The sequence below is a fragment of the Peromyscus californicus genome, unplaced genomic scaffold (genome assembly GCF_007827085.1).
Source record: "Peromyscus californicus insignis strain IS unplaced genomic scaffold, ASM782708v3 Scaffold_13__1_contigs__length_99412109, whole genome shotgun sequence".
In the NCBI taxonomy this organism is placed as follows: domain Eukaryota; kingdom Metazoa; phylum Chordata; class Mammalia; order Rodentia; family Cricetidae; genus Peromyscus; species Peromyscus californicus.
The window spans coordinates 81,286,265-81,310,822 of record NW_026294424.1 but is presented as its reverse complement, the minus strand read 5'-3'; the positions used below and the strand labels follow the sequence as shown (position 1 = coordinate 81,310,822).

The 24,558-nt window shown below is 38.8% G+C and overlaps 1 protein-coding gene across 7 annotated transcripts in view; it reads left to right on the top strand.

Moving 5' to 3' along the window:
• Jchain (joining chain of multimeric IgA and IgM) overlaps nt 1-21,121 on the top strand; it is a 28,260-nt gene extending 7,139 nt beyond the window's left edge. For 3 of the 7 annotated variants that reach the window (XM_052735314.1, XM_052735317.1, XM_052735321.1), the window contains exons 2-6: nt 7,495-7,615; nt 12,508-12,739; nt 16,080-16,200; nt 19,117-19,197; nt 20,195-21,121. In XM_052735314.1, coding sequence (XP_052591274.1) covers nt 12,673-12,739; nt 16,080-16,200; nt 19,117-19,197; nt 20,195-20,408 — 483 coding nt within the window. In that variant the 5' untranslated portion in view covers nt 7,495-7,615; nt 12,508-12,672 and the 3' untranslated portion in view covers nt 20,409-21,121. Of the gene's footprint in view, nt 1-2,125; nt 2,243-6,613; nt 7,140-7,494; nt 7,616-8,471; nt 8,524-9,128; nt 9,244-12,507; nt 12,740-16,079; nt 16,201-19,116; nt 19,198-20,194 lie in introns of those variants that run through there. The other 4 variants (XM_052735316.1, XM_052735315.1, XM_052735318.1 and 1 more) reach the window with 4 other exon arrangements.
• Nucleotides 21,122-24,558: the final 3,437 nt, after the last annotated feature.

The window sequence follows — 24,558 nt, the reverse complement described above, 5'->3', positions numbered from 1 at the left end:
CCCTGTCTCGAAAAACCAAAAAAAAAAAAAAAAAAAAAAAAAAATTACCACACACCTTGTGGCTCAATGCTGCAGCCAGAAGGGTTTTGGACAACACAAGGACCTGGAAGGAAGGACAGCAGTAGACAGAGACCCAGGACTCTGTGTTCACTTAGGAACAGATAACTAACTTTTCCCACTGCTGTTTGTATACTGTTTAGCTAGCTCCTAGAGAGGGCATTGCAAGCAGAGTTTGAGCAGTCTCTTCGATCCCTTTATCCCAGTCCCTACTTGGGCACTTCCCTGCCCTGGTGGTCTTGTGTTGCCTCAGAAGACATTCCACCTAGGCCTTAGAGCCTGCAGTGTTCCAAAGTCATGTGGCCCCATCTGGGTCAAGGTTTGTGCTTGAGAAAGGAACTGCAGACCATCTGGACACCAAAGCTCAAGACCAAACATTAGTTATTGTTACTTTCAGTAGGTTAGAGGCCTGATATGGTCTCTTTGAGTCAAAGCCCAGGTGTTGGGAGGACTGTATTCTTTCGGGACTTTCTAGGGGAGAGTCTGTTTCTATACCTTTCTTAGCTCTAGACAGTGCTGCCACATTATCTTGCCATGACTCTTTAATTTCAAAGTCAGTGATTCAGAATCCTGGGTCTCTCACTCACTCTCCTGTGGCCTCTCAGCAGTAAGAATCCTGTGGTTGGTTATCGTGGACCCATGGGGACAACTTAGGATGAATCATCTGAAGGCTGGTTGATTATCTGATTATGGAGCTATTGCTTTGGATTAGTAGGAAAATTGAGATTTTTTTTTCTCAATACATCTTTACAGTTGCATCTGTTAGATATTTTTATGTGTAATGTGTATATGTATGTTCATGTGGTGGGGGATACATGAGTGTGTGTGGTGCAATAGCATGCATGGATGTGTTTGCAGAGGCTGGAGAGACAACCTTGGGTGTCATCCTCAGGAGAGCAGTCCACTTCCTTTGAGATAGAGTATCTCATTGGTCCAGAGTGCACCAATGAGGACGGGCCAGTGAGACCCACCGATCCTGCCATTTCTGTGTCCTCAGCATTGAGATTAGAAGCACTGGCCAGCACACCTGAAATTTTACATGGGTTCTGGACATCAAATTCAGGTCCTTGTGCTTACAGGGCAAGTGCTTTTACTGACCGGGCCAACCACAGCCCTGCAGCTGATATTCTAAAATAACGTATGGCTTCTTCCTCAATACATTATTCTTTTTCCTTGTTCTTAAGAAAAATGTATTTAGTATGGTAATGACACAATTGCAAACACCTGATAAAAGAGTTGAAACGAGAAAAATGTATTTTCTTTCCTGTTCTCTCTCCCCCTCTCTCTAGTACAGTGGTTCTCAACCTTCCTAATGCTGAGACCCATTAATACAGTTCCTAACGTTGTGGTGACCCCAACCATAAAGTATTATGCTATTGTTATGAATTGTAACATAAATATCTGATATGTAACTTCTTGTGAGGAATCACTACCCACAGGTTGATAACCCCTGCTGTAGGGTCTCACATGTAACTGAAGCTGGCTTGGGATTTACTATGTAGCCTGACAATCTTCAGATACCTGACTCAGTCTCCTGAGTACCAGAATTGTAGAAGCGAGTCTGTCTCTTTTCTCAAATAGTCCTGCTGTGTGTGTATGTGTGTGTGATATATGTGTGCATGTATGTGGTGTATGTGTATGTGAGTGTGTGTGTGTGTGTGTGTGTGTGTGTGTGTATGTGTGTATGATATATTTGTGTGTATGTGTGTGTGCATGTGTGCGAATATGTATACATGTGTGTGATGTGTGTGTGCATGTGTATATGTGTGTTGTGTGCATGAGTGTGTGTGTGTGTGTGTGTGTGTGTGTGTGTGTGTGTGTTGGGGGTAGAACTCACAGAGTCATACTCCTAACTTCCCTATGCTTCCCGTTTGGTTTCTCTTCCTATTCTTTTTTTTTTTTTTTTTTTTTTGGTTTTTCGAGACAGGGTCTCTCTGTGTAGCTTTGCGCCTTTCCTGGAACTCGCTTTGGAGACCAGGCTGGCCTCGAACTCACAGAGATCCATCCGCCTGGCTCTGCCTCCCGAGTGCTGGGATTAAAGGCGTGCGCCACCACCGCCCGGCCTTCCTATTCTTTCAATACGTGCCATTTGATCCTGCTCTTTATGAACTCCACTCTGCTTCAAGGAAGCATTCATCTAGATATGAGAGAACTTACATACATTTGAAGAAGATGACTTTAAAAGGTAAAGTAGTGTGCTAATTTATATGAAAGGTAATCTAGGGACACAAGTGGAGTGTATTACAATTTAAGAGTAAAGGGTGGCTTGAATTAAATAGTGACTTACTCAGATTAAATTAAAATAATTTAGAAGTTTTGAGAAGGGTTGTGTGGGAAACAGTTAAATTTCTGGTAAGGAAATGACACAGTAAAAGAGGACTCTATAACAAGAAATAGCAAATTGTATATTACAGGAAAGGAAAGGAGCCATATTTGCCTATAGCAGCAGCCTCCTCCCCAAATAGATGATATGTTCGTTTCCTTAAAGCACAGCTAGACCCGACTGCTGGGGTTGATGACTAAAGAAATGTATTGTTGTTTGAGGGTTCTCATGGGACCCTCTTTATTATTGTGTCTCCAGAAAAATGGGCATGAGCTCTAAATGTATTTTTTTCAAATGAAGTTTGGAAGTAGGCCACTTGTAGATTAGGACCTGTGGGTGAGGGTAAGTGAAGGGTGATGCCAACCGACTGACTTGCAGATGCCAGGGCAGTTCTGTGAAAAGCCACTGCAGGTGCAGGTTATTTAGAACCAGACCACGGCCCAGGTGCGACTCTCCTTATAAACATTTAACCACAAACCTGCCCTACGAGGCTGTGTGGAAAGCTTTTGGAGAAAACTTTTTTTTTTTTTTTTGGTTGTCTTAATTTTTAATTTTTAGAAATATTTTATAATAAAACTTATTCCTCATGTTTTGAGTTTTTTTAGATTTAAGATTTTGTTTTCTGATATCTAAATACAAATTTGACAAATACTGTGACTAAACACCAATATTGCAATTTCTGCTTGCAAAAGCTGAAATATTTAGGGATAAGAAATACCAATTAGAAGAGATTTTTTCCATACAAATGTGGAAAAATGAGTGTCTTGGACTTTGGTACTTTGGAAGGTACAGAGAACTGGAAGTTAGTCCAGGTTCCACTTTTCATTTTATTTTTAAGGTGACCATGGCTGATTGTAAAATCCAGACTAGAGCTGAGTGTGTGGCATATGTCTGTGATCTCAAGACATCAGAGCTGGAGGTGGGAAAACCAGGAGTTCAGAGCAAGCCTCTTCTCCATAGCATGCATGAGGCAGGCCTGGTTACATGGCTCAACAAAGAAGCAAAAAACCAAAAATTTAAAATAGATCACATTTTTCTTTCTTTCCCTCCTTTTTGTTTTGTTTCTTTCTTTTTTGAGGTAGGATCTCATGTGACTTAAGTTACTGTGAAGCTGAAAAATGGCGTCAAACTCTGGATCATCTTCCATCTGCCAGGGTGCTGGACTCCAGGCATGTGCTACTGTGCCTAGAAAAAGTGCTGGGACTCCAGGCATGTGCCACTGTGCCTAGAAAAATGTGTACAATTTAAATAGGAAAAAACTTTCTCTTGGGCCAGTGAGCTAGCTTAGTTTATAGAAGAATTTACAACCCAAGACTGACCTCTGAGTTGATCCCCAGAACCTCAGTGAAGGGCAGAATTGATTCCCAAAGGTTGCCCTCTGACTTCCACATACGCACTGGGGCACACCAGGCCTCACCCATACACACATTATATATACACAATAATGGTAATAATAAAATAAAATGACTGGTAACATTACTTGTGCAATCAAATATCCCACAACATTTTCCCCTTTTAACTCTAACACAGTAAAACTATATACAGTAAGAAATATTGTCAGATATTGTCTAAATAAAAAGGAAAGGTTTTAACTCTAGCACAGTAAAACTATATACAATGAGAACAATTATCAGGTAAGAATTACATTCATAATGTCCAGTCCATTAGTAATTGGCAAATTTGGAGAAAGTACTCTATTATCAATCCTATCTTGGTGAGTCCAAAGTTTTATACCTAAAGTACTTTCTATTATAACTTGTATTCCCAACCTAAAAATAATCTTTTTAGATCTTAAAATATTTTCTTAGATCAACAACTTAAGCTTTTATGTCCCTCAACCTTATAAACTTTACATCTCTTTTGTAAGTTTCTTTTCTGAATTTGGTATCAAAGAAAACGATGTAAGTATCTAGTCTTCAACCCCCATCAGAGACCCCAGAAGGATATAATATTACCTGAGTAAACAAGAAGTGCAGAGCAAGCAACTTCCAAAACTACAGAAACTTCAGAGACAGCTGGCTGCCTGGACAGTCACCCAAGGTTCCTCTGCAATGTTGGGGCATCCATCTTTGGCCTATAGGCTTAGAATATCTCACAGACTTTCTGTGAAGCAGACATTTTGAAGTATTGGCCTACCTTGTCTTGGTGAAATTAGGCAGTCATTTTCCTTTGTGTCCTGCTTGTCCAGTTTGGACAGTAACTGTCAGCAGTGGAGGCAAGGGCAGTTTCTTGCCCAATGGCTAGCTTTGCCACATTCAAAGCAAACTCCATATGGAGGTTCTTTGATGCCCATCATCCTTTTTTGATGTAGATTGGTGTTGCTAGGAGCAGATGTGTCTCACTGTCATGAAAAACCTTAAGTTATTAAAACATCTTAAATGCCATATTCTGTATGTAGATCTCTGAAGTGTTTGAAGACCACTTATCTAAAACACATGAAGCTAAATAAAGATTTCTGTGTACGTCTAAACCCTTACTCAAGTTTGATTGTTATCTTAATTATCCTAAACAGTTTCAGGTACTAGAACTTTATAGTTTTAAATGAATTGCATAGGTATAATACCTTATAGTCTGTTGTAACAAAAATAACCTTAGATCTGTATCAATATACAAAAATCCATACCAATGTAAAATATTTGAGACTAGTAGTTGCATTTTAGTCTAAAAGTAGATTCAATAATCTACCCTTTTATCCTATCATTCCTGTATCCTCCCCTTTTTTCTTTTCAGAAGGAGATCCATGAATCTAATCTCCTTTGCTTAATTTCCTCCCTGACCATGAGCAATAACAACTTGCAACTAACCCCACTAAACAGTGACAAAAATCCATATCCCACTGAATGACAAAAACCACCCACCCTACCTCTTGGGGATGTGGGTGTTGTGTTCTTAAAATTAGTTCCTGTTGTCTGGGAGTGACAGCATCATTAGGGGACCCTGAAAAAATTGGGATAATGGTCAAATCCTAGGAGAGCTAGTGGTATCATTTGTTGTCCAGTCTCTGTGTGATGGGAAAGTGCAGGGCTTGTCTGAAGTCTTGGCTGGAGTAGTCTATGAGGCTGGACTACCTTAGTTAACAACTTTGAAGTTGTCCTGAGCAGTTTGTAGTCCAAAGCTGATCTTTGAGTGGTATTTGTCAGCTTAGAGGTGTTACCACATTTCAGGTAGAACCGTCATTGCTGGGCTCCATCATCTTGGAGACCTCAAAGATCACTGCTAGGAATGGTCATGGTTCACTGCAGAAAACTTAAACATTTTAAATGTCATATACAGCAGATCCCCAAAAGATTAGAGGACCACAATCTATTAAGTGCATTTGGAGTACACAAACTTAGTTCCTAGTTACCTACTTCAGACTCAAACCTAAAAATACGTACAGGAAGCTAGATGAAGCTTATTTCTAAAATGAGTTAGTACTCTGTATGACTACTATAATCCCAACAGAAAGTATATACATACATACATACATACATACACACACATATATACATATCTATGTGCATATATATAATTTTATAGATTTTGAGATAATATTTATACCTTAAGAAAAGTTTTAAAGAGTCAAAATAAAACCAAAGGATTATGAGATTAGTGGCAATAGACTAGTCCCTTAATTTTGCTTTTCTTCTGTCCTATGCCAAGTAGCTCTTCTGATATGAGACAGAGATTTTTGGATTTTCTTTAACAAGCATGCTTGGGTTTAGAGAAGGAGAGAGCCACACTCCAACGTCAAACCCAGCTTTGATTTTTAATTGACTTGGACCACAAAAAGGCCATTTGCCTTTTATGTTTGTAGAGAGCAGCAAAAACAAGCATTTTGGAGGATTAATGAAATTCTACCATATTGGAATCATGCTATACCATTAGGCCAATTTGCTCTTTTTCTTGGGACATTTTCTCTTGATGATTTGCTCTTTTTCTTCAGATGTCTCATTTGTCCAATGGTCTTTAGATTCCAGCGTTGGATGCTTTTATTCTCCTGGAAAGACAAAAACAAAACCTTGCCCCAACCCTATTTTTGGAATTCCCTTCTTGGCAAGTTATATTTTTGTTAAGGCAAAATGTTTTTTTGGCAACAGAAAAAGTATTATCTTTTTTTTTTTTTTTTTTTTTTTTTTTTTTTTTTTTTTGAGCTGAGGATTGAAACCAGGGCCTTGTGCTTGCTAGGCAAGTGCTCTACCACTGAGCTAAATCCCCAACCCCAGTATTATCTTTTAATAATAATTTTTTCCTGATTCAAAGTTAATTTTGTTAACACAGTGTTAGAGCTTCACAGTGCGATCAGATATCCTGTGACAATTATTCTTATCATCATGAAGCATATGGTGTCGTTTCCATTTTCCTCCTTATTCTGCTGCATTTAGGGGGAGTTTCTTCTTTGCTCCTTGACCTGTGCAGGCCATGCCTTCCCCCATCAAATGTCTTTTATTTGCTTTTTTTCCCTTGTAGCATTTTTTTGTTTGTTTGTTTCTGTAGTAGGCAGAATAATGGCCCCTTCAAAATGTCTTTCCCTTGTGCAGGAGAGATGACTTTATGGTTAAGGGCACTTGTTCTTGCAAAGGACCCAGGCTCCATTCCAAGCACCCACATCGTGGCTCACAACCATCTATAACTCTAGTTCCAGGGGACCTGATGCCCTCTTCTGACCTCACTTGCTGATGATAAAGGGACTACATACAAGTCAGGGCATGCACTCAGCTTCTGGAAGCTCAGAAAACCTTGTAGCCAGCAAGGAAATGGGGAGTGAGTCTTAACAACGGTGAGGCATGAATTCTGCCAACAATTTGAATAAGCTTAAAAGTGGATTATCTCTCAGTGTGTTGAGATAAGAATCTGGGGACAAGGGATGTAGCTTGGTGATAGACTGCTGTCCAGCACATAGCTCTCCAGTTCAGTATCTATCATGGCAAAAATAACGAAAACTCCCAAATTCCCAGATTAGGTTGATGGACACTTCAGTCTACAATGTAAACCTGGAGTGGACTCATTAGCCTAGCCTATCTAGGGATGTAACAGAATCCTGAAAATATCAATGATGGTGTTTTAAATCATTCTGTATGGCTATTTGTGATGCTAGGGTGAGCATCATCTCATTTGTTCATGTTTCTGCCTAGACATGCCTCCTCCTCAGAGCCTTTCCCAAGTACACGGTGTGAAGTAGATGACTCCAGCCCTGCTCCACATGCTCTCAGTTTATTCCTGTGCAGATTTCTTTTGGAGCATTTATCACAATGGGTGAGTATTTATTGAGCTTTCTTTTTCTTGTCTGTCTTCCCAGAGTATAACGTCTGGGAAGACAAGTCCTTTTAGAATATTGAAAACAACACAGCAAGGATCTTAGTGGGAGGACAGACTTTCAGTAAGAACAAAGGTTTTAGCTCTGTTTCGAAATAGGGAAAAACCACCTCCTCTTTCCAGACAGTGCCTCACTTTGTAGCCTGGGCTGGCTTTGAACTCATGACAGTCCTCCTATATTGGCCACATGAGTGCTGAGATTGCAGGGGTGAGCCATCATGCCCAGCTGAAAAACTCCTTTATCCTCCACTAGTAACCAGGTGTGTGACTGAGGGTGGCAACCAGGGACATTTGGGAAGTTTTAGTGTGTTTGATGCTGCACTGATAATGAATACTTGTCACACATGTTTTATAGGGACATCAGAGTTTTCACTTAAGAATGCTTCGTCTCACTGCATCTCTCTCCGTTTTGAAGATTTTCCTTCTAGTGCTAATAGAATCTTCCCTTAGTTTACTTGTCCGAGTTGGTCCAACAATTATTTCTGCTCTGCCTTTTGTGTCAAAGTTACCCAAGTTAGAGAAAGTTTGTATGGAGACATGGTAAATGCTGTGTTTCTGATGGCTCACCATCATATCCACACAGCGACTGTGTTTTGGAGGAGAGAGATCTCCCATGTCAGTTCTCTCCTCATGTGTGCCCTCGTGAGACTGTCAGTTAATTGTGGATTTCTGGTGTTAGGGGTTCTTGATTATAAGCATAGCTGTGGGGTTTCCCTGTAACCGACAGCATGTGTTATACAGTGTCTCAAGTATACACGTTAGTTTTCTTTTAAAATTAGTAATTTCTCTTTTTTAGAATCAGTGGATTTTAGAGTCTGTTTATATGAATGCTAAGAATGTGAAAGAAGGTAACTTGAAGGGTGATTATTCTCTTTTACTTCGTGTATCCTTTATGAAAATACTAAACGTACTATCAGATGTATGAAGGGGTTCACATTATATTGTGCCTTCTGTAGCATTTTTGGAAATACTGAGGAGTTAGTTTTTAAAAGGGATTTATTATTATTTTTATGTATTTAGGTGTTTGTCTGCATGCATGTGTATGTAATATGTGTGCCAGGTACCCAGGGAAGCCAGGAGAGGGTCAAATTCCCTGGTACTAAAGTTTCGGATGGTTGTTAGCTGCCATGTGGATGCTGGGAACTGAACTTAGGTCCTCTGCAAGAACAGTCAGTACTCTTAACTATTGAAACATTTCTCTAGCCCCAGAAGTTACTTTTAAAATCTAAAAGATTGTTAGGTTACTTGAAATTTATAGACTGACATTTAGTTCAAGATTTAATGTGTACTTTGTTTTTAATGTTTGTTGTGGCTGGTTGGGAAATTTTATTTATTATTAAAGCTTGTTTTCTCCACTTGTAGTTCTAGGACAGATGGGAAATATGCAGCATGACATTAAATGTAGACCGTAATCCATTAAAAAGAAAATCAAGAGATTTCTGTTCCGTCTTAGACTTCCAGCCAAGAAGGCTATTAAAATATCACCACTTCAAGTGTTTCCCTGGAAGAAGGCCAGGCTGCTGTCACAAGTCCCTTTGCGTGAGAAGAGGCTTCCACAGGGAGAGATGGTACTGAAGAGAGGCTAACGGAGGGAGGGAGTATGCCGCTGAATACTCACTATTCTTTGTCGGTGAAAAGGGGCATTGCAGTCTGGAGCTGCCTGTAGTGGCTCATGCCTGTAATCCCAGCACTTTGGAGGGTTAGGGTTCAAGCTCAGACAGAGCCACACAGTTAAGTGTTAGTCCAGTCTGGGAGGAAATATGATGCCCTGTCTCAAGCAGCAACAACAAGAAAACACAAAGTTTCAGTCTTTGTTATTGTATGGCTGTACTACATAGCTTGAGATGAATTGATACACACAAATGTACTTATGGGTTGTTGTTGGTTGTAGATAAGACTTGAAGGGTATATAGCAGAAAACTCTCCCTGCACTACCCCATTGAGCTTGTTTCTTAATAATTTAAGTCTGATGGCACATGTGTCATGTTTTCAAATATTGTGAAATTGAGAGAAATAACTAACATGCTCACCTGCAAAAGACTGAGTCAAAAAGATTGAAATGTTAGTCTGACACTTAGGGCCATGGCCAAGTCTCACACCCAGATCCAAACTGTTAAAGTATTAACTGTGGAGAAGCCAACTGTGATGGCCTAGGCCCGTAACTCAGCACTCAGGAGGCTGCAGTAGGAGGATTCCTGAGAGTTCAAGGCCAGCCCTGGCTACATAGTGAGTACCAGGCCAGCTAGAATAACATGGGAAGACCCTGTTTTAAAACAGCAACAGCCTCTCCCCTCAAACCAAATGACAGCTCAGCTAACCTGTTTTCAGTGTGATGCTATTTGTTTTAGAAGTTTAATCTTTATTAATCCCATACTCTTTCATAAATACTTAATGTTGGTGCCCACTCTGCCCATAGGCTTCTTATCCACCAGTTTTCAAACTTCAAAGTACATCAGAATCAGATGGGGTGCCCTTTGAAAACACATATTCTTAGGCCATCTCTCCAGAAATTGGCTCAGTGTAAACAGGAAATCCTATGTTAACTAATATTTCAAGTGATTGTAGGTGGATGATCCCTAGACTGCACAGGCATACACTGATTTCAGACCCTGTATTACCAGCCTAAGCTACTCCCGTCCTGTGACAAAAGTACGCTACAGCATCATCTTTACAGTTAGATATGTAGCTTACACAATAGACGCACTAAACCACAGGGTTAGGAAAGTGACAAAAAGGGACAGAGACGCCAAATACGGGGCTTTCCTTTATGTTAATAATCACAAATGTACCATACTTTGCTTTTATACAGAAGAAGGTTTTGAGGAAACTTTGCTTTCTCCACAGGTGTATCCAAGTTGTTTGAGGGAGGCAGTTGAGACTTGAGTATATTTTCAAGGAAACAGTGACTTAAACTACCCAGTTAACTTTTGGGGGTGAGAGAGGGTCAGGGTGTCATGTAGCCCAGGCTGACTGTAGGTTTGCTGTGTAGTCAAGGTTGGCCTGAACTCATGAGCTCTTTTTGCTTCTACTTCTCAAGTGCTGGGATTATAGGTGGTTGATTGCTCAGCTATATTCACCTCTGAATTCATTATCATTCGTATTCTCTCTCTCTCTCTGTTATAGAATAAGTCAGTCATTTAGAAACTGTAGTTGGGGTTAGGAACTTAAAAGTTGATAGTTGTTTTGATTTCCATAATTACCATAAATATCCTCTTAGATCTGTTTGCTTTTCTGGTAGATAAAATTGTTCCTGGGAGTCCTGTCCTGCCCTCTCGCCCCCTCTCTCCTCTCCTTTTCCTTTTTTTCTGGAGTCAGTGTTTGGCTTCATAGGCAGGCTGGCCTTGAACTCATGATCATTTTACCTCAGCCTCTGAACACTTGGTTACAGGCATGTGCTACCACACTGAGAACCAGGAGAGGCAATTTTTGAGTCTTATTCAGAGTAGTATTAAAATGAGAATATACTTGATGGTATAGTGGAATCATTTGTTATAGTGCCTGGTACTTTGCTTTTGCTAGACTTTTGCTAAAGATTCTTTTTTAAAAGGTACAATTGATTTTATTTTGTGTGTATAGGTTTTTGCCTGTATTATGTCTGTGTACCACTTGTGTGTCTGGTACCTGCAGAGACCACAAGAAGGTGCTGGATCCTCTGGAACTGGAGTTACAGACAGTTGAGACCTGTCTTGTGGAAGCTGGGAATTGAACCTGTGTCCTCTGGAGGAGCAGCCAGTGCTCTTACCTCCTGAGTCATCTCCTCAGCCTTCACTACAGAGTCTTTGAAGGATGCAATTATGTGCTCGGGTTTCATATCTTTGCCACTTCCTGCATTTAGGCTGCCTGCTTATGACCTTGAAATATTGTTTATTACCTCTTAAAATGTTAGGAGACTCTTACAAAATTATAGATAAGAGCTAAAATAACACACATTTGTTGCTATTGCATACAAATGTAGCCATCCTGTTTCTGAGATAGGAGATTCTAGGATGTTGGAGATGGGAATAAAAACTCAGGTTTCTTTTTTTCTTTCTTTCCTTTTTTTTTTTTTTTTTGGTTTTTTGAGACAGGGTTTCTCTGTGTAGCTTTGTGCCTTTCCTGGATCTCACTCTGTAGACCAGGCTGGCCTCGAACTCACAAAGATCCGCCTGGCTCTGCCTCTCGAGTGCTGGGATTCAAGGCGTGCGCCACCACCGCCTGGCTCTGTTTTTCTTTTTAAAATTTGACAATAATTAAGTGAAAAATTTTGAGGCATATACTCCAGTGATTCAGTTTTTTGTTGAGACAGCGTGGCTAGTGTCGTAGTGAATGTCTGGAAGGAATTACTAAGAGGGGAAGCAGGAAGTCATTCTCAAGCCTGTGGAAGTAAAATGTAACAGTTTAGGACTTATCAGTTTCAAACTCTACTTCTGTGTCTGAACTTATAAAATAAACTGAAAGTGGCAAGAGTAAACACATGGATATTTAATTATGATAATTTGGTTAATTCAAGGCTAGCAGAGAAACTGACACAGTATGCAATTAGGAACCTGGAAAGCTTTGTTACTTTTCTTCCTTCATTCCTTTTTTTCTCTTTCCCTGTGCTTATTGTTCCAGCTATGAAAAATGTCAAATGTTTGATTTGAAGACTAATAAGAGCGTATACAGATGATGAAGTTGAGAACACATTTAAACATTCTCAATAGAGTTCTGACTTCACATTCTTATTAGGCTTGGGGTTTATACATTGCTGTAGCATAAATGCAAAGCAGAAATGATTCATCAAATCCTGGCTTTGCAGGAAAGCTTTAGATTGGAAAGAAACATCTAAATATGAACTACATGCTTCTTTCCAGGGTAGCATACAGCTCAAATCTGAACCACAGTTGGGATTGTTTGCAGCTCGCCGTTGCCTGGGATGTTATTTTAAGAAAGCAGAAGCAGCATCATTTGCACACTCCTTATAGACACACACCTTGGCCCTGGCTTTCTGGCTTTAGTGTTTCAAAAGTGAAGACAGGATGAAGAAGACCCACTTGCTTCTCTGGGGAGTCCTGGCCGTTTTTGTCAAGGCTGTCCTTGCAACCGGTAGGTGGTACCTATACAATAAAGCCAGGGATAAGGGGACATAGAGAGCAGACAGGTCCTAGGTCTAAAGATTTACGTTTATATATTAATCTTACACAGACAATGCTCATTGTATTCTTTGTTCTTTTTTCTTCTGTTTGGCTACCTCGGTCTATAGCATAAGAAAATAAATATTTTGGGGTACATACAGGTAGACACACATAAATTTCAATGTTTAACTTTAAAAATCAATAGTCCTCTCCATGAGTCTCCTTAATTACTATTCTAAAGAAGTGAAGTAATAACTGGTAATTATGATATAGAATATATTTTTATCTTATCTCTCCAGAGAAATGGAATCAGTTTCAATAACTTCCTTATATCATAACCTTTAAAAATGTTTAGTGTTGTTCAGGATGTGTGAACTTCTGATATTTTGTTTTTCATCTCCCTGACAACTGTATCAAGGGACATGTTCTGAATAGAGAAGTGTATCCTTATTTCAAGACAGAAATGTCATTAAGCATAATCACTTTATATTTTATTAATAACATGAATAATACATTTCAAAAATAATATTTAAAATATAAAATACTAGTAACAAAACATATGAGTATATATACACTTGTGTTTTCAAACAAGTTTATATATCTGTAAGCATGTCTATATAAAACAGATGTAGCTATATATAAAATAGTTGTTCTCCATCTCCTGTTTTTTGAGACAGGATCTCACTATGTAGACCAGGATGGTCTCAAAGTCCAAATTCCTCTGCCTCTGCTGGGATTGCAGGCATGTGCCATCATACCTGGCATACCAGCTCTACCTTATTGAACTGTGTAATATGATATTTTGGTATTGTGCTAAAAGCTTTACCTGCAGTATTCCACTTAATTTTCACAATACCCTTTTATGCATCCTTCTATTATTTCTAGCAAGTTGAAACACTTGGCACTGAGGTGAAATACCTTACCTAAGCTCGCAGTAGCAAGTGGCAGGTAGACTTGGGCAATTTGACCGCATAGCCCCCATTCCTAACTACTATCTTGTTTTGTTGGCAACATGGAGCCACCTTTAGTGAACCCATTGAAGTCATATCCACAACACAGTGCTGTGTAATTCTATTTGTTTGAATGCAATTCAATTTAGCAAATACTTTATTGCACATCTACCATGTCTCAGATACTTTTAAATAAAATAACTTGTTAGGAAAAGGGCTTAATTTTAGGGAGAAAATGTTACAGTCTAGGTCTTGGTAAATAAAGAGTTTTTGTACATTTTCTGGTAGATATATTAAGCTGACTAATTTTTAAAAAATATATGAGTAGTAATGATGGTCTCTTATGTTTCTGGAAAGGAAATAAGTATGCCTTATTGAGTGTGGCTATTTTCTATTTAATACTTACTAATGAAGTAATTTTCTTGGCTGTTAATGTATATCTCTGATCAGACATTACATACTCATGTATATTTTCATTAAGAGAAGCATTTAAGAGTTATAGACACAGATGTAAGGAAGAGAACACCATTTGAATTATTTTGCCCTTTTTAGAGAATTAATAAGTGCTATATCATTATCTTAAATTGCCCCCTGACATCTCTTCTCCAGCACCATAAGACTTGTTTTTGATGGTTTATTAAGAATTTATGAATAATAGCATACTAGCACATTGTTCTTCAAACAATTAAGAATGCAATAACAGCAATCTTAAAATTGTGAAGTAGTTATTACCATTAAGACTGAATCTCAATTAAGTTCTCTCTGCTTTGGGAGCTAACTTTCAGGAATAGTTAGGTCTCCAAGTAGAATGGTCTCTGTCCTGACCCTTTAACCTTTATAGTTTGACTGTCTGTACTAATTCTTCATAAGTTTTTTAGTTGAAACTCAATGGGGGTGGATTTTAAAGGTTGCATACCTGAAGTTATAGAAAAAAGAATATTGTGCATCATTATTATTTAACTAGAACTATTAAAATAAGACCATTACTGGCTCTTAGATGATCTGTTATTGATTCAACATCATATAATTAGAATTTTTCTTTGTTTATTCTTTGCAATATTTACATCTTTTTGAGTCATGGATCAGAGAATGAATATTGACTCTCAAAGTTAAAGCTTTAATATGTACTGATATATTTACTAATTTTTCTGTATAATGATATTGTATATTAAACTGAACTCATACCTAACAATATTTTCTAAATTGTTTTTGCAGCAAAACTTTGCAGACAGTGTTTTTCATTGATATCCATTCTCTCCTTTAAAAAAATTCTTCTAAGAAATATTAATATAGCTCTTGTTGCTCTTTTTGGTTGGATCTGTGTACTGTGATTATTATTATGAAAAACAATATAGATAGTTTAGGAAAGTTTGGGTGGAGAACATTAAAGATTACAAAATAACTTAGTCTTGGGAGAAAAGATGCTTGTTCCAATACAATTTAAGGGAAAATTTTTACAAAAAGAAATGAGAATTCTGGAATGACTCAGTGTTTCCAGTTGGATTTGTAAATGCTTCACATTGTTTACTTTCAAGTATTTGCTTTGATTGAGGAATAGTGTAGGTTTCTGTTTTATCTTTCATCTTGGTGTTTATTATTGATTTTTACTAGGTGACATCATTAAAAAAATTAGAAGCATTAGATAGAAATCAGAATTCTTTCAGCCTAGCTGCTGCTGCTGCTTCTTCTTCTTCTTTTTGGTTTTTCGATTTTTCGAGACAGGGTTCTTTGTGTAGTTTTGGTGCCCGTCCTGGATCTCACTCTGTAGACCAGGCTGGCCTCGAACTCGCAGAGATCCTCCTGGCTCTACCTCCTGAGTGCTGGGATTAAAGATGTGCACCACCACTGCCCAGCTTTAGCTTCTCATTAATTTTTGCAATGAAGAAAAAGAAAATTCTCTTTAGATTGTATTTAGTCTTCTTTTATTCTTTTAGATTTTAAAAGGAAACAAATAGACTGGAACTGATGAATAATAAAAATGAAAGTTTTTGATCCAGGTGTAGTGGCATGCACTTGTAACCTCAGGACTTCAGGAGGTAGAAGCAGGGGATGGAGAGTTCAAAACCAGCCACAGCTGCAAAGTGAGTTTCAGGCCAGCCTGGGCTGCATGAGACTTCTTATATATTCAGGCAAGAAAAGCAAAGTAACTCATCTTAAAACACATGCACTTTTTTTTTGAGAGAGACAATATCTCTTTATGTAATACAGACTGTCTTAGAATTTACTAGGTAGCCCTGGAATTCCCCATCCTTCCTCCTGAATTTTCTAAGCACTGGGCTTATGGGCCTGCACCACGACACCCAGGACAACATAGGTCTGTGTTTTCTTTTTTCATGATACATTTCACCTTTCAAACCCAAGGTGATGATGAAAAGATCCTGCTTGCTGACAACAAATGCATGTGTACCCGAGTTACTTCCAGGATCATCCGGTCCACCGAGGATCCTAATGAGGACATTGTGGAGAGAAATATCCGAATTGTGTATGTGACATTCACATTTCTGTTCTTTTCGAGCTCCCTAGAGCAGGGAGGGGTCTTCAAGGGGGTTGCCTGGTTTAAATGCAGTGTCTTGATCCACTTTTGATGTGTAGCACCTTTAATGAGATTGAATCATGACTTAACTGAAGTTGAATTTTGTTAACAAGCTGGAGGGAACTTTACAGAAGTTGAGGGCAGAAGTGAAGGAAACCAGAGGTTTCTACTTAGTCACCGACGTGCCGGTGTATATGCACGCTTTCAGTTTGAATCTCTTCAGTCGTTCTTAGTCAGCTCAGGCTGCACCTTCAGGTAATGGTAAACCCTCGACTTTGTTCTATAATTGTGGACTAGTGAGTATTTTACACTGTCTTCATAAAGCAGACTGACTAAAGCTGACAGATTGACTTTCCACTCAGACTGGACTCAGAGCCATTCATTTCATTTCACATACAGCCCAGACTTACATACTTGGTAGCTCTTAATCAATAGCAAGGATACTGATAACACTTGAGAAATAAGATTTCTACTTCATCCAACCAGTGATTAATTTTCCTTGCTAAGTGCTCCTACCTTAATAGTTTTATCCAATCAAATACCTATTGTAGGAAAAGAACATAGCAATCAATTTTAGCTATCAATGGGGAAAGTATAATGTTTAAAAATTGTTTCAAAGTCTGGCTGCATCAGTTTGTAACTGTACTCTCACAAATAATCAAATTATTTGTCCACTCCAAACCTAAAATTTCTTACCTTTAAATAGAAGAAAAAATGAGCCTACTTCATAGGATTATTGTTTAAAAACTGAGAATGTCTATTCTTTTTAAAGATTGTATAGTTTCTGTCACATATTTAAGCAGTACTATTATTTACTTAACTATGTGTCTATTAACATTGTGTCACTGTCCTGATAAAATGCATTTGGTGCTGTCCCCAGGATTGTTATCAATATTGTTACAAATGTACCTTCCCTCTCTACAAAGCTTAGCTTAACTCTGAAGATTGTGCACTTTACTTTGTGTTAAAAACAAACAAACAAACAACCCCACCCAGGAATCCTGTAGTGTGTCTTTATTTCCCTACGTTCACAGTGTTTTCTACCTGTTTTTTACATCTTTTTATTGTGTTTTTACTTCTACTGGGTCGGTCCTCTCTGTGCAAAAGTTATTTCTGTCAGCCCTCTCAGCTTGGCTAACCCTTCTCCAGTCTCTGTGTCTTGATTTAGCGTTGATTCCCAGGGGAATTTTCAGAAGCAGCTCTCTTTAGCAGGGAGGGGTCGTCAAGGGCCTGCCTGGTTTAAATGCAGTGTCTTGAATCCGCTTTTGATGTGTAGCCCCTTTAATGAGATTGAATCATGACTTAACTGAAGTTGAATTTTGTTAACAAGCTGAAGAAATTTTACAGAAGTCCAGGGCAGACGTTTTTGCTCAGATTTTGCCCACAAAACTCGTTGAAAGTTATAGATTCTCACAGACATGCAATGAAAGGGAATTAGTCCATGACATTACACATAAACCATGTTGAAGAACCACTTATGTTTGAATCCCCAGGGGGACAATTGTTTAGGTAGCTTCCAGGATTTTTCTAATTCATCTTTTACTTGTATCATTTACTGAAATCAGATAATTTACTTACTTCAGACACTTAGCTGATGCGTACTGATGTTTCTTGTGTGTTTTTTAAGGACATTGCCACTGCTGGGCCGTTACGGCACCTTCCCAAGTCTAGTACTTACTGTAATGGCGTGGCTTTATGGAAGTTATGTACTTACTTTGAACCTTATTCCTGAGCTGTGAAAAAGGGTAATCATGTATAGATATGTATGTATTTGGGGCTTAGACTACATAATATAAATTTATACAAGAACAGTGTTTGGCTCACAGTAGACCCTTATCAATGTTTATTTCCCTGTCATTCCCATCATTTAAAATCTTTTTTTGAGTTAATGAGGTGGCTCACTGCATTAAAGTGTTTGCTGCCAAGCCAGATGACTTGGATTTGGTCTCCAGGACACGGCACGGTGGAAGGAGAGGACTGATTCCCACAGTTACCCTCTGACCTCCACACAGGTGCTGTGGCATGAGCACACTCACCATCAACACATACATATAATAAATAAATAAACAAACGTTAAAAAGCCTTTTCTAATATCATAAGAGCCTTTATAATAAAATCAAATCATAGATTTATTAATTCAAAAAAATCTTTATTTAGTGAAGAGCTAATGTTGAGGGTTAGTACTGGGAATACAATATAAAGTATATAAAGTAGTCCATGCTGAACTGGGAATGGTGACACACTTGAGTAGTCTCAGCCTTTGGGAGATGGAGGCAAAAGAATCAGGAGTTCAAGGTCATCCTTTGCTACAAAGTGAGTTTGAAGCAAACCTGAGCTATATGAAATACCATCTCAATACTCAAACAATAAAACTACACCAAACAATCCCTCCAAAATAAGAGAATAAATGAAAACACAATAAAACCCACTCCCAAACAAAACCAGGTGGAAAACTCCTTCCTAAAAAAAACCCATAAAATAAAACATGCCCCCAGAGGTATTACATGAATAAGGTGCACACAGACATGCATGCAAACAAAACACCTATGCACATAAAAAAATGAATAAAAATAAATTTATAATTTATGTATCTTTAAAAATATAGATAATATATTTTTTGCCTGTTCATTCTACAAAGAACACCTTCTACACTCCACACATCGCCCTATATAAATTAGGAAAACAACTAGATTATAGTCAAGAAACTGATAAAGTATAACAAATTATTGTGAAACCTGAGTAATAGTTTACAATTGAGTGAAGTCATAATAAGTTAAATAGTAAATACTAATCCCTTAAGACATTACCACCAGAAACAACAATATTTGTATTTATTGTTTTACTGTTTTCTCTCTCTCCTTTTAGCGTCCCTCTGAACAACAGGGAGAATATCTCGGATCCCACCTCTCCACTGAGAACGAAATTTGTGTACCATTTGTCGGACCTGTAAGATTTTCCTTCATACTTACATATGTTGAAGTTAATTACTTTTAATTAACTTTATTAATAATGATATTTCTGAAAATACATTGGGATATAAGACATTGACAAATGTCTGACCTTTTGAATACACTGATCCTATGTTAATGACTAGGTACCAGAACTTCATAAAACTTGGTCATAGGAAAATAGTAGCAATAACTTTATTCCAAAGAAGAAATTATTGTTATTTATACAGAAGGCGCTGATTTATCTCCACATTTAAATAAGTAGCTTTAGGTTTTAGCATGCATGTGTTTCTTTGCAGATGATAGAATCCAATGTTAAACAGTTAAAAAAAAAAGGTCCCTCACTGGGCATGGTGGCACATGCCTTTAATCCTGGCACTCGGGAGGCAGAGCCAGGCAGATCTCTGAGTTCAAGGGCAGCCTGGTCTACAGAATAAATTGCAGGACAGCCAGAACTACACAGAGAAACCCTGTCTCAAAAAACCACACCAAAAAACACCTCCTGAAAATTCCCTCAAGAGGATGGTGCAGGGTTAGGAGGAGTGATGGTTCCAGGCCAGCATGAGCAATATAGTGAAACACTGTTCCCTAAATATATCTGTCTGTACATGTAGATCCGCATCTATGATATATGTATATCTACATATATAATATATATATATATATTCCTCTTGTCACTGAAACTGAATTCATTGAAACAAACTTACAGCTATGGAGAAACTAACACAATGGAAGCTGCTGGATAGTGTAGGTAAGATGATTGTATCATCATATCATTAATGATATTGCTTACTTTCACATACTTTTTGTACAGGGATGATTAAAGAATTTTATAAAGTGTTCTTTGTTTTGCAGATGATTAGGTCTGGAAAGACTCATCATTTATTGTAGATTAGAGCTACAAGAACTAACAGACGTCAGATAAACATTTATAGTGACTTGTATATTAAGATAATATTGACTGGGGGATTTCTAATGCCTATGTTTTTTTCCAGCTGTAAGAAATGCGATCCTGTGGAAGTGGAGCTGGATAATCAGGTTGTTACTGCCAGCCAGAGCACTCTCTGCAGCGAAGACAGTGCTGTTCCCGAGACCTGCTACATGTACAACAGAAATAGGTGTTACACAGCTATGGTCCCACTTACGTACCGTGGTGAGACTAAAATGGTGACCACAGCTCTGACCCCTGACTCCTGCTACCCCGACTAGTTTGAGTCATTACTCACTCTGCAACTCTGTCTTTAGGGGCTCTCCATTTGAACCCAGAAGTTATCCTTACTGCGAATGAATTTGAAACCAGGATTTTTTTTTCCTTTTGGATGGTATAAAACTAACATTCCCTTAAAATAGTTAAAATATCAACATTGCTGTCATTATTATGTAATTCCTTCTCGAGTCTCAGTATTAAATCCTCATGTCTGCCTGAGGAGGTATTTTCAAGAGTTCATTTTCTAGTGTTTAAAAATGTAAACAAGGGGAGAAAGTAAAATTCCAAGAGTAAAAGTCAAGAGACGTAATTAAATTAAATCCCTTTTCTTTCTTACTTTGCCGTGGAGAGCTGGAACTTCTGCACATTCTGTACTATTCTCTCTCTTAATGTCTCACTGTGTAGAGAAAACATACACATAAACACAGGGCAATTATATATCTTTACTAGAAGCTGTAAAGGACACATTTTGGAACTATTTACAAAACCATTTTGCTGAAAGTGATATGATTTGATGCACAAATGAAAAAAATGTATTTTCATATAACACAGACTTGGCACTTGATTTTTTTTTTGATAAATTTTTTGACAATCAGATTATTGTCTGAAATTCTTAGAGGAGTCTTCTGTGTTGCAGCTGAGTCTAATGAAATTTGTATTCCTAAATATGTATTCTCTAGCACAGTTTGAACAATTAAATAGATTCATAAGCATATATACACCTGTGTGAAATAATTTATTGGAACATTTTTGCTTGTGTTTAATCTTTTTTTATAAATGTTTTTTAGAGTTTTATTTATTATGTATACAGTGTTCTGTCTACATATAGACTTGCAGGCTAGAAGAGGGTATCAGATCTCATTATAGATGGTTGTGAGCCACCATGTGGGTGCTGGGAATTGAACTCAGGACCTCTGGAAAAGAAGCCAGTGCTCTTAACCTCTGAGCCATCTCTCCAGCCCGTGTTTAATCTTCTTATATGTAAATTAAATATAACTTATTATTGGCAAACAGTTTGTAAGCATGATGTAGTGGTGCATTCATCACTAAGTTTATATGAGTACATATTTGGGAAATCTTTGTCATTTCACATTTAAAATTTAGGACAAAGGTCAGGCCCATAGCATGTAGCACCCAATGTATGGAAGCAGGAGGTGTACTAAGTGCTTGCGTATCATGTTTAAGGCCTCGAGTTTGATGTCCAGCATTGCAAACAAAAGAAAACAAATTATGCCCCCTCAAAAAGACGAAACAAAACTAAAAAACAAAAAACTTTATACAGCTTTGTCCAAGTAGAAAGCGCTCACATAAATGGTAGGGCAATTTCAGAATAATAACTGGTCACACACAAAGAAACCTTACGGCAGGAAACCATGGCCAATTGATGTGTTTACCGAAGGGCACTATGGAAAGTAACTGCTGAGTCAGAAGCCAAACATGTAGGTACTTCTGACTGGGAACAGTGGGTGGACTTTCCAGGTCTTGGCTGTGTATATTAGTCTAGTAGGTAACTTTAGTGACCCAAGTTGAAATACAAACTCTTTATTTTATTTTACAATATAATTTAGTTCTACATATCAGCCACGGATTCCCTTGTTCTCCCCCCTCCCCCCCTCCCCTTCCCCCCAGCCCACCCCCCATTCCCACCTCCTCCAGGGCAAAGCCTCCCCCCGAGGACTGAAATCAACCTGGTAGACTCAGTCCAGGCAGGTCCAGTCCCCTGCTCCCAGGCCGAGCCAAGCGACCCTGCATAAGCTCCAGGTTTCAAACAGCCAACTCATGCAATGAGCACAGGACCTGGTTCCACTGCCTGGATGCCTCCCAAACAGATCAAGCCAATTAACTGTCTCACCCATTCAGAGGGCCTGATCCAGTTGGTGACCCCTCAGCCATTGGTTCATAGTTCATGTGTTTCCATTCATTTGGCTATTTGTCCCTGTGCTTTATCCAACCTTGGTCTCAACAATTCTCGCTCATATAAACCCTCCTCTTTCTCGCTAATTGGACTCCCGGAGCTCCACCCGGGGCCTAGCCGTGGATCTCTGCATCTAGATCCCTCAGTCATTGGATGGGGTTTCTAGCACGGAAATACAAACTCTTAAGTGACTGAATTAGCATCAGGCAAGGTAATTCAATTTAAGATCATTTCTTCTTTTAAAAATGGAATTCAAATAACTATCCCATAGACTTTTGTGAGAATGATGATACATCCTCTATATGTATCTGTGTTTATATGTCATTTAGTGTAGCTGTCATAGTAATTAGCAATAGTTAGTAAATTACAGTTGTTACTATTTTCTTTTGCTCATCTTTCTGCCAAGGCAGCAGACTAGTGAATAACACAGGTATGTGTTGTGCTTCCTAACTTCAGAGTGCATGAGAATAACCCGGAGGACTCAGGAAAGTAGGTTACTAAGCTCCTCCCCTCAAAAGATGCTGATTAAGTGGTTTTGGGGTGTGGAAGCTGGGGAAATTACAGCTTTTACAAATTCCTAAGTTCTGCTGCTGTAGGGGGACAGTGCAACCATAGCATTAGGATTATGAGCCTCTACTTCCCCCTAGTGGTTGAATTACAGAGTACAATGACTATAAATTTTTAAATATGCATTGTCTCATTTAATTTTCATAGGATTATGAAGAGTTCTGTTTTCATTTTACAAAGTAGCACACCTAAAGATTTTTGACAATTACATTTCTTTTTTTCTTTTTTTTTTGAGTTGAGGATCGAACCCAGGGCCTTGCGCTTGCTAGGCAAGTGCTCTACCACTGAGCTAAATCCCCAACCCAGACAATTACATTTATTTATTTAGTTTGGGTCCATGAAAACAAGGATATATCCACATACATGTGTGTGTGCTTATGTTTCCCTTAGGATAGCTGTTGTAGTGAACAACACCATGACTGCCCCAACACCCCACCATTATGGACTGTACCCCCAAACCATGAACCAGCTTCCTTTCTAAATGGCTATGACTCTCAATACTGTCATCTTGACAGGGCCTAGATTCACCTGGGAGACAGATCTCTAGGCAGGTTTCTGAGGGAGTTTCTTATGTGGACGGCATCATCCCATGGGTCGGAATCCTAGACTGAATAAAGAGAAGAAAGCAAGCTGAACACCAGCATTCACGGCTCTCTGCTTCCCTAATACAGGTGCAGTGTGACTTACGCTCTTGACACCAGGCCTTCCCTGACATGAGGGACTGTGCCTTCAAACTCTGAACCAAAGAAATCGGTTTTTTTCCCCCAGAGCACCAAAAAGTAACAGATAGAGGAAAATTGGTACTGAGTAGTGAGGGTGTGGCTGTGATAAACCTGACCATATGAGCAGAGGTCTTTGGAACTGATATGCAGGAGAAATGTGGAAGAGTTTGGAGCTACAGGCTAGAGAAGCCTTGAATGCTGTAAACTGAACTTAATAGATTATTCTGAGGAGAGTTGAGAACAGACTGCCAAGAGAAATGCGAACCATGTGTGCCTGTCATGAGATTTCAGAAGGGAAAGCCTCTGTTGAGAACTGGCATAGGGCTCTTCATGCTACATTCTGGAATAGAATGTGACTGCGTTCTGCCAGAGCCCTGAGTGTTTGGGTGAGGCTGAATTAAAAACTAATAGACTAAGTTGCTCAGCAGAGGGAACTTCAAATTTCAAGACAGCATAGCATCCAGGCTGTGGCTGCTTCTGCTTCTGCTTCTTCTTCTTCGTCGTCTTCTTCTTCTTCTTCTTCTTCTTCTTCTTCTTCTTCTTCTTCTTCTTCTTCTTCTTCTTCTTCTTTTGGTTTTTCGAGACAGGGTTTCTTTGTGTAGCTTTGCGCCTTTCCTGGATCTCGCTCTGTAGACCAGGCTGGCCTCGAACTCACAGAGATCCACCTGCCTCTGCCTCCCGAGTGCTGGGATTAAAGGCGTGCGCCACCACCGCCCGGCAGGAAAGGTATCTTGATAGCATGGCCGCATCCCTCAAAGACTCCACATTGTGAAGTACAAACTCATTTGAAAGGAGACAGCTTCAATCTAGAATACAGCTGAAGTCTCTTCTTGAAAACAACGCCCTAGGTTCAGCCACTACAACTATAAGAGAAGGGAGCCAAACTACATCTTGAGCTGGCCACAGAACATGGCAGCATTGTATATATGGATATGGATCTGCAGGAAA